This window comes from Pristiophorus japonicus, chromosome 13 (assembly GCF_044704955.1).
Source record: "Pristiophorus japonicus isolate sPriJap1 chromosome 13, sPriJap1.hap1, whole genome shotgun sequence".
In the NCBI taxonomy this organism is placed as follows: domain Eukaryota; kingdom Metazoa; phylum Chordata; class Chondrichthyes; family Pristiophoridae; genus Pristiophorus; species Pristiophorus japonicus.
The window spans coordinates 116,380,242-116,395,789 of record NC_091989.1 but is presented as its reverse complement, the minus strand read 5'-3'; the positions used below and the strand labels follow the sequence as shown (position 1 = coordinate 116,395,789).

Here is a 15,548-nt window from a genome sequence, read left to right as displayed (position 1 = left end):
AACCGTTCCATTCATAAAAGTGGTTACAGGGTAATAAAACACAATTTAAGAGTTTCCTATAAAACTAATTATCGACAATCTTTAATAAATCGAATTATCGCAAATCGTTTTCCTCTATTAAGTAACCATTTTACTCAGAAAAATGAATTTTAAACTGTATTGTGTGTTTTGTTACTGAGTCGTATTTTAAATCTTACCGTTTGTTGCCATATTCGCTATGCAGAACTGAAGCTGCCCACCCCACTTTAGCTTGCTGCGCTCCACTCTTCAGGTGGAAAAGGTGTCGTTTCATGTCCATCCAGATACCATCTCAAGTGACAACCTCCCCAACATATATGCCCATCAGTTCCACGTGTGCACAAAGGGACCTATAGTAATCATTTGCCTCATTGACTGACACAGGAATTCCCCCAGGGGAAACGAAAAGCTCATGCAATTTCACTCCCTCAGAATTCAATTTAACATCAACACTGGCAGCCAATGAGGTTGGAATAGCACAGCCTGGAGAAGGAGAAACCATCCATACACACACTCACTCACAGAGGTGTTGGTGGGCTGGGTATTCTCCTGGCATGATACCAGAAGACTTCCTGAGCAATTCTTTCTGCACTAACAGCAGCACTCACCTCCATCTGCAAGCACCCAATAAATCAAATATTTGAAAATCCATTTGTGTTGGTTATAAATAGAGACAAGAGAATATTTGAAGTACAAGGGAAATTCACATATGGGACTGTTAATGAGAGCCAAGTGATTTTAGTAATACGCTCCAAAACATCACAATCCAGCAGTGCGAGTTCCAAGTTAGTTTTGTGCATCACACTCTGTTAAAATAGCATCAATATTTGCTCCCCATCCTACACTTCATAGCCAATAGGGCAGGTGGGAAGGCAATCTGCTTGCAGCCTTTGGCTGGGAGCTATGACTGTCACAGCATTAGTAGAGCTGGTGACTCTCCCTGCAACCCCGCCCCCCCTCCACCTCATTCACCCCTGTGGCAAAGCAACTGTCTTCCACATTGTCTCCCCTCTACACCCCCCCCCCACCCCACCCACTTTGTCTCCCCTCTCTTTCCCCCCACCCCCTGCCCCAACTCGGCCACTTTTTCCACTGAGAGTAAATCAACCTCAGGTTTGCTGGGTAATGAAAACTACCTTTACACTGCTCAGGAGAACTGCATTTTATGTTTGAATCTCCCAAATTGGGGTGGAGGGTGGAAAAAGAGTTTCACTTTTGTGTGTTCAAGGCAACAGGGAGTCAAATCACCGATGTGTTTCTGTGTTTACATCGAAACTGCTTTGATGCAAGGCTGAAGTTGGTGAATAAATGCATCCTACTGTACGCTGTTTGAGAAATAAGAGTGCAAGACCATAGGAAAGAAAGGGTAGCTGCAGACTGCTCAGACTATTAATCTGGAAAGGTTACCCCTGCTGGGGCAGCAGGATTATCCTTATGGGTCTCAAATGGTTTGTGTTCAGTCTTTTATTCTGGCAAATTAGCAGTAGAAACTGAAGGATGACAAATCCTCCAGCCAGCCAGCAATGCCACCTTAAATATCACTGGTCCCTTAAAATGTGCTTCACTCTTCCCTTTTAAAAAGACTATCAGATAATACACCCTCAACCGTACCTTATTATCACGGAGTGTCTAACTTTATTAACATCCAGCTCACAGACGTCACCTCAATTTTCCAAAATGGCTAAATGATTAACGGTAACAAACCCCATTTTGGAAATGGAAAACGCCGTTTTGTTTTGGTAGAATAGAATTTATTAATCTTTAAACAGAAAAGGACAAGATTCCACAGGATAAAACGATCACAAATCCAACAGTTCTGCTAATCATATTTGGTTCACTGTTAAGTTCCACAGCATTTCAGGACCAGCCTTTAGATGTAACCAATCTAAACGATGTCTTTTAAAAAAAAATGCTGTAGTGCCAGAACTTTGCTACGTCCAAATATTAGATTAGGTCTGTTTATTCTGCTTTCCCCATGGTGCACAAAGGATGTCTGTGTTCTGTACCTAACTGAGGGCGACTAACAGCAAAAAAAGGAATGAAGCTGCTTTAAAAACACCAAGTGTCTCTTCTGAAAGTAACAGCCAGGCCCTGATGAAAGATGTAGTATCTGAGACATTCACCCATCTTTGCACTTTCACTTGCTATGCATTTCGAGCTTATTTCAGATTTACAGGATTCCTGGTTTTTCATTTTTTCCTCTCCCACCCACTCTATTGGTTGATTAAACTGTTGAAAATTACTAAAAGTGTACATCTTTAATTCAAAGTTGCTTCGTTCAGATCAGCTGATAATTCAATTTTTTGGCACCAATTTCTCATTTTTTCTACTTGCAAATTATTGGATAATTCAAATTTTAAGCATTTAAAAAAAAAACTTCAAGTGACCAGGAGTAGATTGTAGTTCTTCTCATTTTTTCCCTATGCTTTTGCCTGGTTGCTGAGAGCTCTTCATTTGGATTTAAAACATCCAGTCAGGTAATTCTACTCAGATGTTCACAGACTGCTTGTTGCAGGGGACAAGCAACTGCAAACTCCAGCAGGCACTAAAAGAGACAAGTTTACACAAGTTTAAATATGACCAACTAAAGTGGCAAACACTTTCTCAAAAAGTGAATGGTATGACAAAAATCTTCTTAAAAGATGCAACGATAATACAGTATTAACAGGCTTTAACATTCAGGAAGCATGGAATATGTTACATATTGTGATTAAATTGCAAGGCATTTCTCAGAGATTGAACAATATTCAGAGGTATTAAGTCAGGACAGATGTTTAGAAATCACTTCAAGAGAAGAGGAACCGTCGCTCTAACATTTACATAACTTCAGTCGAATAATACAGTAATTAACGTCACATGTCGAGGAATTCATAAGATTACCAGTAATTTAGGACATTAATAAACTGCAATAACAATTGTGGTAATTTTGACAAATAACAAATTCGAATGAAAAATTAACATACAAAACTAGGGAACAACATACCGGCAATTTAATTTAGACTTCAATGGAGGTCAGCAAAGTGAGAATAAAAAACGCACAGCAAGATTACATCGTAATAGGCACTGAAAATTATCCATTTATTTTTTAACACTTTTTCAGTGCCATGGATTGGTGAGGCGTGGGTTTGCACCCAGAATCTTCCACACATCGAGTTGCTGGACTCAGCCGCTCCTGGAGGTTGGCACTGAGTGGATGAAGACTGGAGAGTCATTCACAGGCAGTTCTGACTCATTCCTCAAATCATCACTGACGGAGGCCAGGAGCCACCCTCTCAAACACAGGTCACCCATGTCACCTAGAGACCACAGAAAATGGGCAAGGATGTTTATTCCTCGCCCACTGCTACTGCAGTCTTAAAAGGGATCAATCAGTGACAATTGTGCAGTCATTAGCAAAACGTATATAGATCTGCTCAAAAACAATTAACTCGGGAGATTTATCATCATACAAGCAGATTACCTACGCATTCTTGAAACTCATTGCCCAAAACACACCGATGTATAACATTCATGGTCATTAAAAGGTGGGCCTACAGCATGATAACCAGTTTAACCAGTCTTAAAAACGATTTCTGTTATTTCTGCTCTGCTTCCAAGTCTCATTGGAATCCCGTAGTAAATTGTCCCAGGAGTTACGTACACGAAACTGTTCTCACCAGTTTTGTAAAGACCTTCAAAATATGAATTCAAAAAATAAGCAGCAATTGACAGAGGAAAAATCTGTCCAGCATGGGTATGACCTGTTGAAAGGAATAATGGAAATAAATTAGATATTAAATTTGTACTAATAATTTTAAATCAGGAAGATTTTCAGAATTAAAATAATTTAATCAAAGTGGTGAATACATGCTCACTACACCAATGATGCACAGACTTTTCACAGATACAGAGTGCATTATTAGCCTTGTAGATTCAAAATGTTTTAGATTTCTTCCCTCGTGAGTGATGCGCTTGCAACCAATCTTGTATATACTCACCGTGTATCGACATACATCTGGATTTCATGCAATCATCATTCTATTTACAAGGGAGTTGAACTCACAAGAGACAAGCCATAGGAGAAGCAAGCTTTGTATGGGATGATCCCAGGAGGACCATTCAAAAGCAGTTTGTGACCAAAGTTGTGAAGACCCTTAGTTGCCATTCTTTCCGGCCCTGAGTCAGCCAAGTGAGCAATCCACACCCACAGGTCAGTACAGGTACTGTGATTTCCCACTTACTGCCCTCTACAGACCCTCGTCAGCCATCGGAGGAAAGGTCATGGCCAGAAACAGAAACTGCAATTCACAAACCTTCGCAGAGCGGCACATGCACAGAGTTGTTGCTGCTGCTGCAGAATCTGCCCACCATGCAAATAGAACAGGTTACACGACACCAGGAGATCCAAGCAGAAATGTTTCCGACATTACAACAGTGAGTACATTTCAAAATACAATTCATTGGCTCTGAAGCGCTTTGCGATGTCCCAAGGTTGTGAAAGGCACTATATAAATGCAAGTTCTTGCTTTAATATAAATGCAACATTAAACTAATGATTTAGTCAAGTTCATAAATTCTACATCAACCAACCCAGGGGTCAGGGGGCAGAAGAGCCCAATAACACCAGTAGTAAAGCACTGCACTCCCAATCAGGAGGAGAGCAATGCTCCTGCATCTACAGGCATTCCTAGTTACACATCATAAATAATGGCCCAGAAATCCTGGTCGGCTGCTTCCCGCGAGAGGATCGAGAGAACATTTTTTAAAAGCGCACTTACCTGAAGCTGCTAGGCCCACGAGAGATCCCGGTCCTGAGGCCTCCACTGACTCAGTCTTACGAAACTCCTATTACAATGAAGGAGAATATACTGCACCTGATTGGCTGCCCAGAGACATGTGACTCCAGCTCCAGGCCTGCGCACGTCCCAACGCACAGTCAGGAGAGGGATCTCGCGTGTGCGCAACAGTTTCAGGTAGGTGGGCATCTTTTTTCTAAAATCTAGTCGAATGCCCGAGGGAAGGAGAAAGTGGAATTTCTGGGCCAATATATTTTCCTGCTAACTGCACAATGGGACAGCTGAATCCCGTTTCCAAATTTAAACCTTTATAATATGGGGGAAGAGGTGAATTAATAATAGATCTTTAGTTGCATAGATTATTTAGCAATAGTGGAAACATAATTATAGTCTTTAATATAGGCCGAATGGGTGGACAAGAGTGCAGTTCTTCGAGTCATTTTTAGCTTAATAGGCACTTGATGCTAGTGTCTGAATGCTGACAACCATAGAGAAGTCATTATGTCAGTATGTGTGAAATCAGTGTGAGGAGTGGATCTGTAAATCAGCGCTACGTAAGCAGCAGTATGTAATCCCGCCATAGTATCTGTCACATTTCAGTGCATAGAAATATTCTGACATTATTAGATTCTATTATTAAACATGAGGCCACTGCCAGTCAAGGCGGCTATTCCCAGCAGTCTGGTACAGCCAGTATCAGCATTTTGAGTGGAAGACGGTTGGGGATCATGGGGAGAATTGGAGATATAGGGGGCAATTTTAATTAATTTGGCCTGTTTGAGGAGTGGCCTGCAGTGATCCCTTTAAGGACTGCTGATTGCGCCTGCTCCACACCAGGGACAAATGGGCAGGGCATGTGTGATGCACGCCTCGCTAATTGGTCCACTGAATTCACGTAGGGGCCCAATTTAAGTGTTGAAATAAGGCTCTCACTTGTTTCAGGCAGGAGCAAGGTCACCCATTTTGAAGCCCGCTCGAAAATGGAGTCAGGAGGGTGTTGGGTGGCCAATGAAAGGGTCTTGGTTTTTAAAAACGTTTGTCTGACTACTGTCCCATTTTCCAGCATAACAGGGCAATGGGCATACAAATATCATCCTCAGTGTCTGATTTTCAGAACACAGCTCATGATTAACAGCAGGTCTTCCTCTCTAATTTAAGTTCCAAATACCCTATTCTTGAAGCTCTCCCTCCTCCTCTGTTGAAATCAAGACTCATTGCATTGACTCCTATGATAACTTATTCTTTCCTAGAAGCTTGAAATATGAAATTCCTCGCCTCCTTCAGTCTTTCCTTTACCCTACAATCTATGTTTATAAACCCAAATTTGGCATCATTCAGCCAGTACTTCGACATTTATTTTGTCTTCTCTCCTACTCTTTTTAACTGTGGTGTACTGCACTATGGGTCTTGTCCCTTAACTTAGGTTTCTCAAAAAGAAGTCTCTTTGTCCCAGTGAAATGAACACTTTATTTTAAAATAAAGCTGTTTAAACCCGCAGTGGGATCCTTTCTCTCCCCTCCACATTCTTTCCTAACTGCCACTGGCTCAAAATTAATATTTCTAAACTCAATAAATGACTCAAAGCTACAAACAGTTTGTGAAATACAACAACTGACCCTCACTCTTCACAAAAGTGACAACACCTGCAGGAAATGCTTGTTGCTCTGAAAGGCTACACTCTGAAGATCACTTGTTAAATGATCTTGAACATTTGCCCTCCTCAGTGACTAGTCTGCATTGACAGAAGTACACCAGTCACCTTAACACTCATCACAACATTATTCTGGGGAGAGCAAATTAAACCTGCGACTATCATGATGGCCTTTCCACTTTGATATCAAGTCAAGGACTGTGCAAGGGCTCTGGGTCTCTCACTGTGCTTCCAGCCTCTTTGTACCTCATCAGTTTTTCGGGATACCGAGAAAAACTCAAACTGATCAATGACCACCGATGCAATAGTGGGTGTCACCAGAAGTGGCACAGAAATTCACAGCACGGAAGGAGGCCGCCTCAGCCCATCGTGCCCACGTCAGCTGACAAAGAGCTATCCAGTCTAGCACATTCCAGCTCTTGGTCCATAGCCTTATAGGTTATGGCACTTCAAGTGTACATACAAGTACTTTTTAAATGTGGTGAACGTTTCTGCCTCTATCACCCTTTCAGGCAGTGAGTTCCAGACCCCCACCCACTCTGGATGAAAAAAGTTCTCCTCAAATCCACTCTAAACCTCCTACCAATTACTTTAAATCTAGATTGACCCCTCTGCAAAGGGAAATAGGTCATTCCTATTCACTTTATCTCAGCCCCTCATAATTTTATACAACTCAATAAGGTCTCCCCTCAGCCTCCTCTGTTCCAAAGAAAACAATCCCAGCCTATCCAATCTTTCCTCATAGCTAAAATTCTCCAGTGCCAGCAACATCCTCGTAAATCTCCTCTGTACCCGCTCTAGTGCAATCATATCTTTCCTGTAATGTGGTGACCAGAACTGCACGCAGTACTCTAGCTGTGGCCTAACTACTAGTGTTTTATACAGTTCAAGCATAACCTCCCTTCTCTTGTATTCTGTGCCTTGGCTAATAAAGGTAAGTATTCTGTATGCTTTCTTAACTACCTTATCTACCTGTCCTGCTACTGTCAGGGTCTGTGAACATGCACTCCAAGGTCCCTTTGTTCCTCTACACTTCTCAGTGTCCTACCACTTAATGTGTATTTCCTTGCATAGTTAGCCCTCCCCAAATGCATTACCTCACACTTCTCCCGATTGAATTCCATTTGCCACTGTTCTGCCCACCTCACAAGTTAATTGATATCTTCCTGCAGTCTACAGCTTTCTTCTTCATTATCAACCAAATAGCCAATTTTTGTATCATCTGCAAACTTCTTATTCATACACCTTATATTTCAAGTCTAAATCATTGATATCTACCACAAAAAGCAAGGGACCTAGTACTGAGCCCTACGGAACCCCACTGAAAATAGCATTCCAGTCACAAAAAAACCCATCACCCATTACTTCCTGGCTCTGAGCCAATTTTGAATCCAACTTGCCACTTTGCTTTGGATCCCATGGACTTTTATTTTCGTGAACAGTCTGCCATGTGGGACCTTATCAAAAGCCTTGCTAAAATCCATATACACTACATCAACCCTCCTTGTTACCTCAAAAAATTCAATCAAGTTAGTCAGACACGACCTTTCCTTAACAAATCTATGGTGAGTGTTCTTGATTAATCTGTGTCCTTCTAAATGAAGATTTATCCTGTCCCTCAGAATTTTTTCCAATAATTTTCCCACCACCGAGGTTCGGCTGACTGGCCTGTAATTACTCGGTCTATCCCTTTCTCCCTTTTCAAACAACGGTACAACGTTAGCAGTCCTCCAGTACCACCAGTAGCCAGAGAGGATTGGAAAATGATGGTCAGAGCCTCTGCTATTTCCGCTTTTGCTTCTCTTAACAGCCTGGGATACATTTAATCCGGGCCTGGGGCTTTATCCACTTTCAAAGCTGCTAAACCCCTTAATTCATCCTCTCTCACTATGTTTATTTTATCTAATATTTCTCACTCCTCCTCCCTGATTGCAATGCCTGCATCACCCCTCTCTTTTGTGAAAACAGACGCAAAGTATTCATTAAGAACCATACCCATGTCTTCCACCTCCACACACTGATTACCTTTATGGTCTCTAATAGGCCCTAATCTTTCTTTAGTTGTCCTCTTGGTCTTAATGTACAGGTATTTATAAAAACATCTTTGGGTTTTCCTTGATTTTACTTGCCAAAATGTTTTCATGCTCTCTCTTTGCTTTCCTAATTTCCTTTTTAATTTCACCCTTGCACTTTCTATACTCCTCCAGGGTTTCTGCAGTATTGAGTCCTCGGTATCTGTCATAAGCCTCTCTTTTTTTTCTTTATCCTACCCTATATATCCCTTGACATCCAAGGGGCTCTAGCTTGGTTAGTCCCACCTTTTTTCTTTAAAAGGGACAAACTTGCTCTGAACCCTCGCAATCTCCTCCATGCATGTCTCTCACTGTTCGGACACTGATTTACCTCCCAGTAGCTGTTTCCAGTCCACCTTAGCTAAATCACATCTCAGCTTAGTAAAATTGGCTTTCCCTCAATTGAGAACTTTTATTCCTGGTCTATCTTTGTCCTTTTCTATAACTACCCTAAATCTAACTGAATTATGATCACGAGCACCAAAATGCTCTCTCACTGATACCCTTTCCACCTGCCCAGCTTCATTCCCTAAAACTAAGTCCAGAACTGTCTCCTCCCTTGTTGGGCTTGCTACATACTGGCTAAAAAAATTCTCCTGAATGCATTTTAGGATTTCTGCACCCTCTATACCTTTCACACTAATTTTATCCCAGTTAACATTAGGGTAGTTGAAATCCCCTATTACCGCCCTATAATTTTTGAATCTCTCAGATATTTGTCTACATATTTGCTCTTCTAACTCCCTCTGACTGTTTGGGGGTCTATAGTACACGCCCAGCAGTGTGATCGTCCCTTTTTTTTCTTCAATTCAACCCATATGGCTTCATTTGATGATCTTTCTAACATATCATCCCTCCTTACAGCTGTAATTATTTATTTAAAACCCCCCTCCTTTTTTATCTCCCTCTCTAGCCCGTCTGAAAACCCTGTAACCAGGAATGTTGAGCTGCTATACCTGCCCTTCTTTCAGCCATGTCTCAGTAATAACTATAATATCATACTCCCAAGTGTCTATCTGTGCTCTCAGCTCATCTGCCTTATTCCTTAGACTTCTTGCATTGAAGTATACACCATTTAGCACTACCAAACTCCCTTGTTGTCTATTTCTAGCCTTTGTTTCCTCTACCTTCCAAATTCACTTTCTAATTTTCTGCTTTCCAATTCCAGCTTTGCTTCTCTCCCTTCTGAATCTACTCTCAGGTTCCCATCCCCCTGCCAAGCTAGTTTAAGTCCGTCTGCTCCCCTAACTATTGAATCCCCTACCACTATTGCTCTTCCACTCTTCTCCTGCTGCCCGCTCTCCTGTGGTGCTGTGAAATTGGCTCTGGCTGCACTCCCCAGAGGAACCATAACAGAATACTGGTTGGAGAGCGTGATGCACTCCGGGGACTCCTGCACTACCTGCCTGGTCCTCCCCTTCTGTCTGGCGGTCACCCATTCCCTCTCTGCCGGCACAGTCTTAAGCTGCGGGTTGATCACTTCTAGAAATGTACTATCCATGAAGTGCTCAGCTTCGCGGGTGCACTGCAGGGACTCCAGCGGCCGCTCAAGCTCCGAAACACGGATCTCGAGCTGCCGTAGCAGGCGACATTTGCTGCACACCTGGTCGTCTAGGCCACGAGAAGCATCCGGGACTTCCCACATGGCACAGGATGTGCACTCCACGGGACTGAGCTACTCTGCCATGTCTCTATTTTATAGGCGAAGAACTAACTTAGCAGAAATAAACCTAAAACCTAAAAAAAAACACTCACCAGCTACTCACCAATCAGCTCCTTCCATTGTGCCGACATCACTTTTTATACTGTGATGTTATTTTTAAGTTCTGCCTCTGTTGAGTTGCTCCCAGCTCCCGTTCTCGCACAGGTCCGCCTCCTCCGGTCTCGGGTCTTCTCTGCCGCACATTTTATTTACCTCCACTCCTAGTTCCCGTTCTCACAAAGGTCCCCCTCCTCCACATTCAAAAGAAAAGCAGTCACCTGTAAACCACAAGGCACATAAACTCTTCAGTCACAGACCCTGAGCCCCTTGATTTGTTAATTTGTTAAACAAGTTGCAAGGATGACTGGAAAAGCAGGACTCTGCATGGAAGAGAAGATACACTTGCCATTATTGATAGCTTCAATGCTTCACACAGCTTATATCTGCTCTGGGATAGAGCACTGCAGTCCTGCTTCCAGCCTGTAACCTAAATCCATCAGTTTCTTCTGAACTCAGTATAGTGCTAAGCCACATCGGCAAGTGTGGATTCAGTGAGGTCTTCTACTCCATAACAAAGTCCACTCTCCCCAACACTAAACAGACGTGGCCTGGGGCAGCACAGCAAGAGTTGCTGGCACTTAAATCAGATGTTTCTGGATATACCAGGAACATACCGCAACAGTGTGCCCCTGAAAGAAAGACCTGCATTTATATAGTGCCTCTCATGACCACCTGACGTCTCAAAGCGCTTTACAGCCAATGAAGTACCTTTGGAGTGTAGTTATTGTTGTGATGGGGAAGCCAACTTGCGCACAGCAAGCTCCCACAAACAGCAATGTGATAATGATCTGATAAACTGTTTTTTTGTTATGTTGATTGAGGGATAAATATTGGCCAAGACACTGGAGATAACTCCCCTGCTCTTCTTTGAAATAGTGCCATGGAATCTTTTACATCCACCTGAGAGAGCAGACGGGGCCTCAGTTTAACATCTCATCCGAAAGACAGCACCTCCGACAGTGCAGCACTCCCTCAGCACTGGAATGTTAGCCTAGTTTTATGTGCTCAAGTCCCTGGAGTGGGACTTGAACCCACAACCTTCTGACTCAAGAGGCGAGTAAAGCAGCTGCATAAAATGCCAGGAGCAAGGCTTCACACACTAAGGCCCCAAGTTTCCACACGCTACAAAACGGGCGTCCCTCCGAGCTGGGCGCCCGTTTTTCGCGCCGAAAACGGCACCTGAAAAAAAACGCGTGATTCTGGAGCGCCCTGCAGCTCCATGGCAGCTTGGCGTTGCGCCCAGGGGGCGGAGCCTACCACTCGCACCAATTTTGTAAGTGGGAGGGGGCGGGTACCATTTAAATTATTTTTTTCGTGCCGGCAACCCTGCGCGTGCACGTTGGAGTGTTCGCGCACGTGCAGTGTGAAGGAAACATTGGCACTCGGCCATTTTTGTAGTTCTTTGTAGCTGTTTAATTTTTGAACTTCTGAGGCTTCCTGCAGCCTTCTCACTGCCTTCTTCCGCCCCCCTGCCGTCAGGAACGGCTGCCTCCTCCCTGCCTCCCCCCCGCTGCGGTCGGTCGGGCCCTCACTCCATCCTCCCCCCGGCCCCCCCCCCCCGCCGTCGGGAACGGCTGCCTCAACTTGTGAGGCTTCCTGCAGCATTCTCCCTGCCTGAAGCACTTTCACACAGGTAGGAAGATGGTTTATTTAATCTTTTCTTTGCTTATAAATTTTTATTCAGGTTGGATTTATTTGTATAATATTTGTATAAGTATAAATAAGGATTTATTGTAGAATTTGATGACTTCCCTCCCCCCCCCCCCCCCTACCTCGTTCCGGACGCCTAATTTGTAACCTGCGCCTGATTTTTTAATGTGTAGACAAGGTTTTTTCAGTTCTACAAAAATCTTCACTTGCTCCATTCTAAGTTAGTTTGGAGTACGTTTTCACTGTGGAAACTTTGAAATCAGGCGTCAGTGGCCGGACACGCCTCCTTTTGAAGAATAAATTCAGTTCCAAAGTGAAACTGTTCTAACTGATTGGAACTGCAGAAAAAAAAATGTGGAGAATTGCGATTTCTAAGATAGTCCGTTCTCCACCAGTTGCTCCTAAAAATCAGGCGCAAATCATGTGGAAACTTGGGGCCAAAGTGTCTCTGACTGAATTAAACAGGGCAGCAGGTAGCGACCTGAAAATGGCATTGGGGTCATTTACCACCCGGTTTATGCTGCCGCTCTGACCGCCACCATCTTGGGTGGGGTCCAGAGAAGTGCGGCCAAAATTGCCGCCTGTTTCAGGCGGGTTGGCACTTGTAATATGAAAATCAGGGTCTTATAGTGTACATAGGACCCTGATTGCATGCGTGCATCACCAACGCTCCGTCCATTTGTGCCAACGTTGAGTTGTACCCTTAATGAGGCCGCTCAAAAAAGTTTAAAAATGGCACCGAGGGGAGACCACTCAAAAAACATGGCGGCAGCCGGCAGCAATGGGCAGTAAGACCACCAAGTTCAGGCCTTTAGACTTCGCACATCATTAAAAATTCACATACAACTGAATGCACCAGCCCTAACCTTTTCTGATATGTTCAGTGGGTAACTATTGGGCAAGTACTGCAACTTGGATTTCAATGCCGAGTCTCTCAGTGAGATACCAATTGAGCGCAGCTTGTGGAGGAGTGGAGCAAATCGTACAGCAACTTCCTGATTTCTGCATTTAAATGTGCATGTGCAGACTCTGGAAGTTGCTGTCAGCGCCGATAGCCTCACCGTTAATCTTAAAGCAAAATCTGGGCCGTTTTTATTCTGCCTACAAACAACAGAAGGCACTCAAGTGGACAGCTTGGCAAACACAGAGATGGACTCAAGTCCTACAGCAGGACTTCAGCATCAAAACGATAAGCATCTGAACAAAGATGGAGATTGTGTGTGAAGAAAACACACTCTATTTAAATGGCCATATCAGACAACAGCATTAACAACTTTATGGGGCCAAAGTAAATTTAAGTGCCAAAGTCTTTATGAAAACTTTGTCACATGTTTATGGAGAATGACAACATAGCCGGAGGTTATATAAAACTCTTTCTGGAGGCTTTTTGCCTTAAAGTAATGTTACTGGAAGCAGATAGAGAAATCACAGCATTCAAATGGCTGCTACTTGCATTCCTGGAGGTTGAAGGTTAATACTGATTCTAACAAACACTATTTTAGATGTTGTTTTAACAAATTCCTATTGTTACATCAGCTATTTTTTCAGTAAAGGGCACAATTAAACAGGTAATAATGGAGGATGTCCATACCAGAGAGAACCAGGCTGATGTCCGGCCTGCTTTGTAGGGCACGTTTAGCAGCTGCTGGCTGGTGTGCCAGCAGAACGATAGCATCTTCGGTGCTGCAGCCATCCAACGCTTTCTTTAAGTCCATACCGTGTCCCGGATACCTGCACAGCAAACAGCAACAGTCAGGCCGTGAGCTTATAGGAAGGTGATGAATATTACCTGGGTAGAGTGATCTGGCCGGCTCTTGTGTCTGTGTTTCTACTGTAGGATGTACAACAACAACATTTATTTATATAGCGCCTTTATCATCGTAAAATGTCCCAAGGTGCTTCACAACAGTGTTTTAAGACAAAACAGATAAATTTGACACCGAGCCACATAAGAAGAAACTACGACAGAAAAGAGGTAGGTTTTAAGGAGCGTCTTAAAGGAGGAAAGCGAGATAGAGACGTACAGTGTTTGTTTAATCACCTCTCAGTTCTTTCGGAGTCAGTTTCATGCTTTCCATTTTCTAGTTCTTTTGAAATACTAACTTTTGTTTAAACTTAAAAAAATTTTCATTAGAATTTTGCCTAAGTCGATCACGGATTGGTCTAGTGGAAAGCAAAGACTTTCTCCTGATATCTTGTTCTTTCTAGTCGCTTGTGTACTTTAAAGAAAGAAGCACATTACAGCCTTCTGTACAGGCCAAACAACATGTCGTTAATCCCATAGTATTTATTTATTACCTTCTCATTTTCCCGATTTCCCCCTCTCCACAGACAATTCAGGTATGGAAACATGAAGGCTGCCAATCTGCCCCAGGTCGATATCATTGCTGCTCTGAATTGATCCTCAGAGGTGGAGTGTACAACACTCACTACACCGGGGTGACAGGTCTGGCTCCCCTGAGCCATTGTTCAATGCCATGGCTGAGATAAGAAACTCAACTGGCTGGGACAATCAAACCTGCATCCATGTACCCCAAAGTGAATGAAGCACACTGGCACTACAACACAGGGCCCTACCATACATAGAAACATAAAAACTGACAGCAAAAGCTTCTTATAGAAATGTGAAGAGAAAAAGAGTAGTGCAGTCGGACTCTGGTGAATTTATAATGGGGAACAAAAAAATGGCAGACCAATTGAACAAATACTTTGGTTCTGTCTTCACGAAAGAAGACACAAATAACCTAACGGATGTACTAGAACACCGAGGGTCTAGTGAGAAGGAGGAATTGAAGGATATCCTAATTAGGCGGGAAATTGTGTTGGGGAAATTGATGGGATTGAAGGCCGATAAATCCCCTGGGCCTGATAGTCTGCATCCCAGAGTACTTAAGGAAGTGGCCCTAGAAATAGTGGATGCATTGGTGATCATTTTCCAACAGTCTATCGACTCTGGATCAGTTCCTATGGACTGGAGGGTAGCTAATGTAACACCACTTTTTAAAAAAGGAGGGAGAGGAGAAAACGGGTAATTATAGACCGGTTAGCCTGATATCAGTAGTGGGGAAAATGTTGGAATCAATTATTAAGGATGAAATAGCAGTGCATTTGGAAAGCAGTGACAGGATCAGTCCAAGTCAGCATGGATTTATGAAAGGGAAATCATGCTTGACAAATCTTTTGGAATTTTTTGAGGATATAACTAGTAGAGTGGACAAGGGAAAACCAGTGGATGTGGTGTATTTGGACTTTCAAAAGGCCTTTGACAAGGTCCCACATAAGAGATTGGTGTGCAAAATCAAAGCACATGGTATTGGTGGTAATGTACTAGCGTGGATAGAGAATTGGTTGGCAGACAGGAAGCAGAGAGTCAGGATAAACGGGTCCTTTTCGGAATGGGAGGCAGTGACTAGTGGAGTGCCGCAGGGCTCAGTGCTGGGAACCCTGCTCTTTACAATATACATCAATGATTTGGATGAAGGAATTGAGTGTAATATCTCCAAGTTTGCAGATGACACTAAACTGGGAGGCAATGTGAGCTGTGAGGAGGATGCTAAGAGGCTGCAGGGTGACTTGGACAGGTTAGGTGAGTAGGCAAATGCATGGCAGATGCAGTATAA

The 15,548-nt window shown here is 43.2% G+C and overlaps 2 protein-coding genes across 4 annotated transcripts in view; both read right to left on the bottom strand.

Annotated features, from left to right (window-relative positions):
- Positions 1–210, bottom strand: part of tgm2l (transglutaminase 2, like) — a 46,066-nt gene extending 45,856 nt beyond the window's left edge. Inside the window, exon 1 of the mRNA XM_070896904.1 lies at positions 198–210. Coding sequence (XP_070753005.1) covers positions 198–210 — 13 coding nt within the window. The remainder of the gene's footprint in view (positions 1–197) is intronic.
- A 1,550-nt stretch (positions 211–1,760) lies between these two features.
- Positions 1,761–15,548, bottom strand: part of tmppe (transmembrane protein with metallophosphoesterase domain) — a 35,006-nt gene continuing 21,218 nt past the window's right edge. The window contains exons 4-6 of one of the 3 annotated variants that reach the window (XR_011596349.1): positions 13,520–13,659; positions 10,283–10,496; positions 3,671–3,758 (exon numbers count right to left, since the gene is read on the bottom strand). Coding sequence is in view for 1 of the 3 variants with exons in the window: in XM_070897915.1 (XP_070754016.1) it covers positions 3,568–3,758; positions 13,520–13,659 (331 nt within the window). In the remaining 2 variants the exon portion in view is untranslated. Of the gene's footprint in view, positions 3,759–10,271; positions 10,497–13,519; positions 13,660–15,548 lie in introns of all 3 variants that reach the window. The other 2 variants (XR_011596348.1, XM_070897915.1) reach the window with 2 other exon arrangements.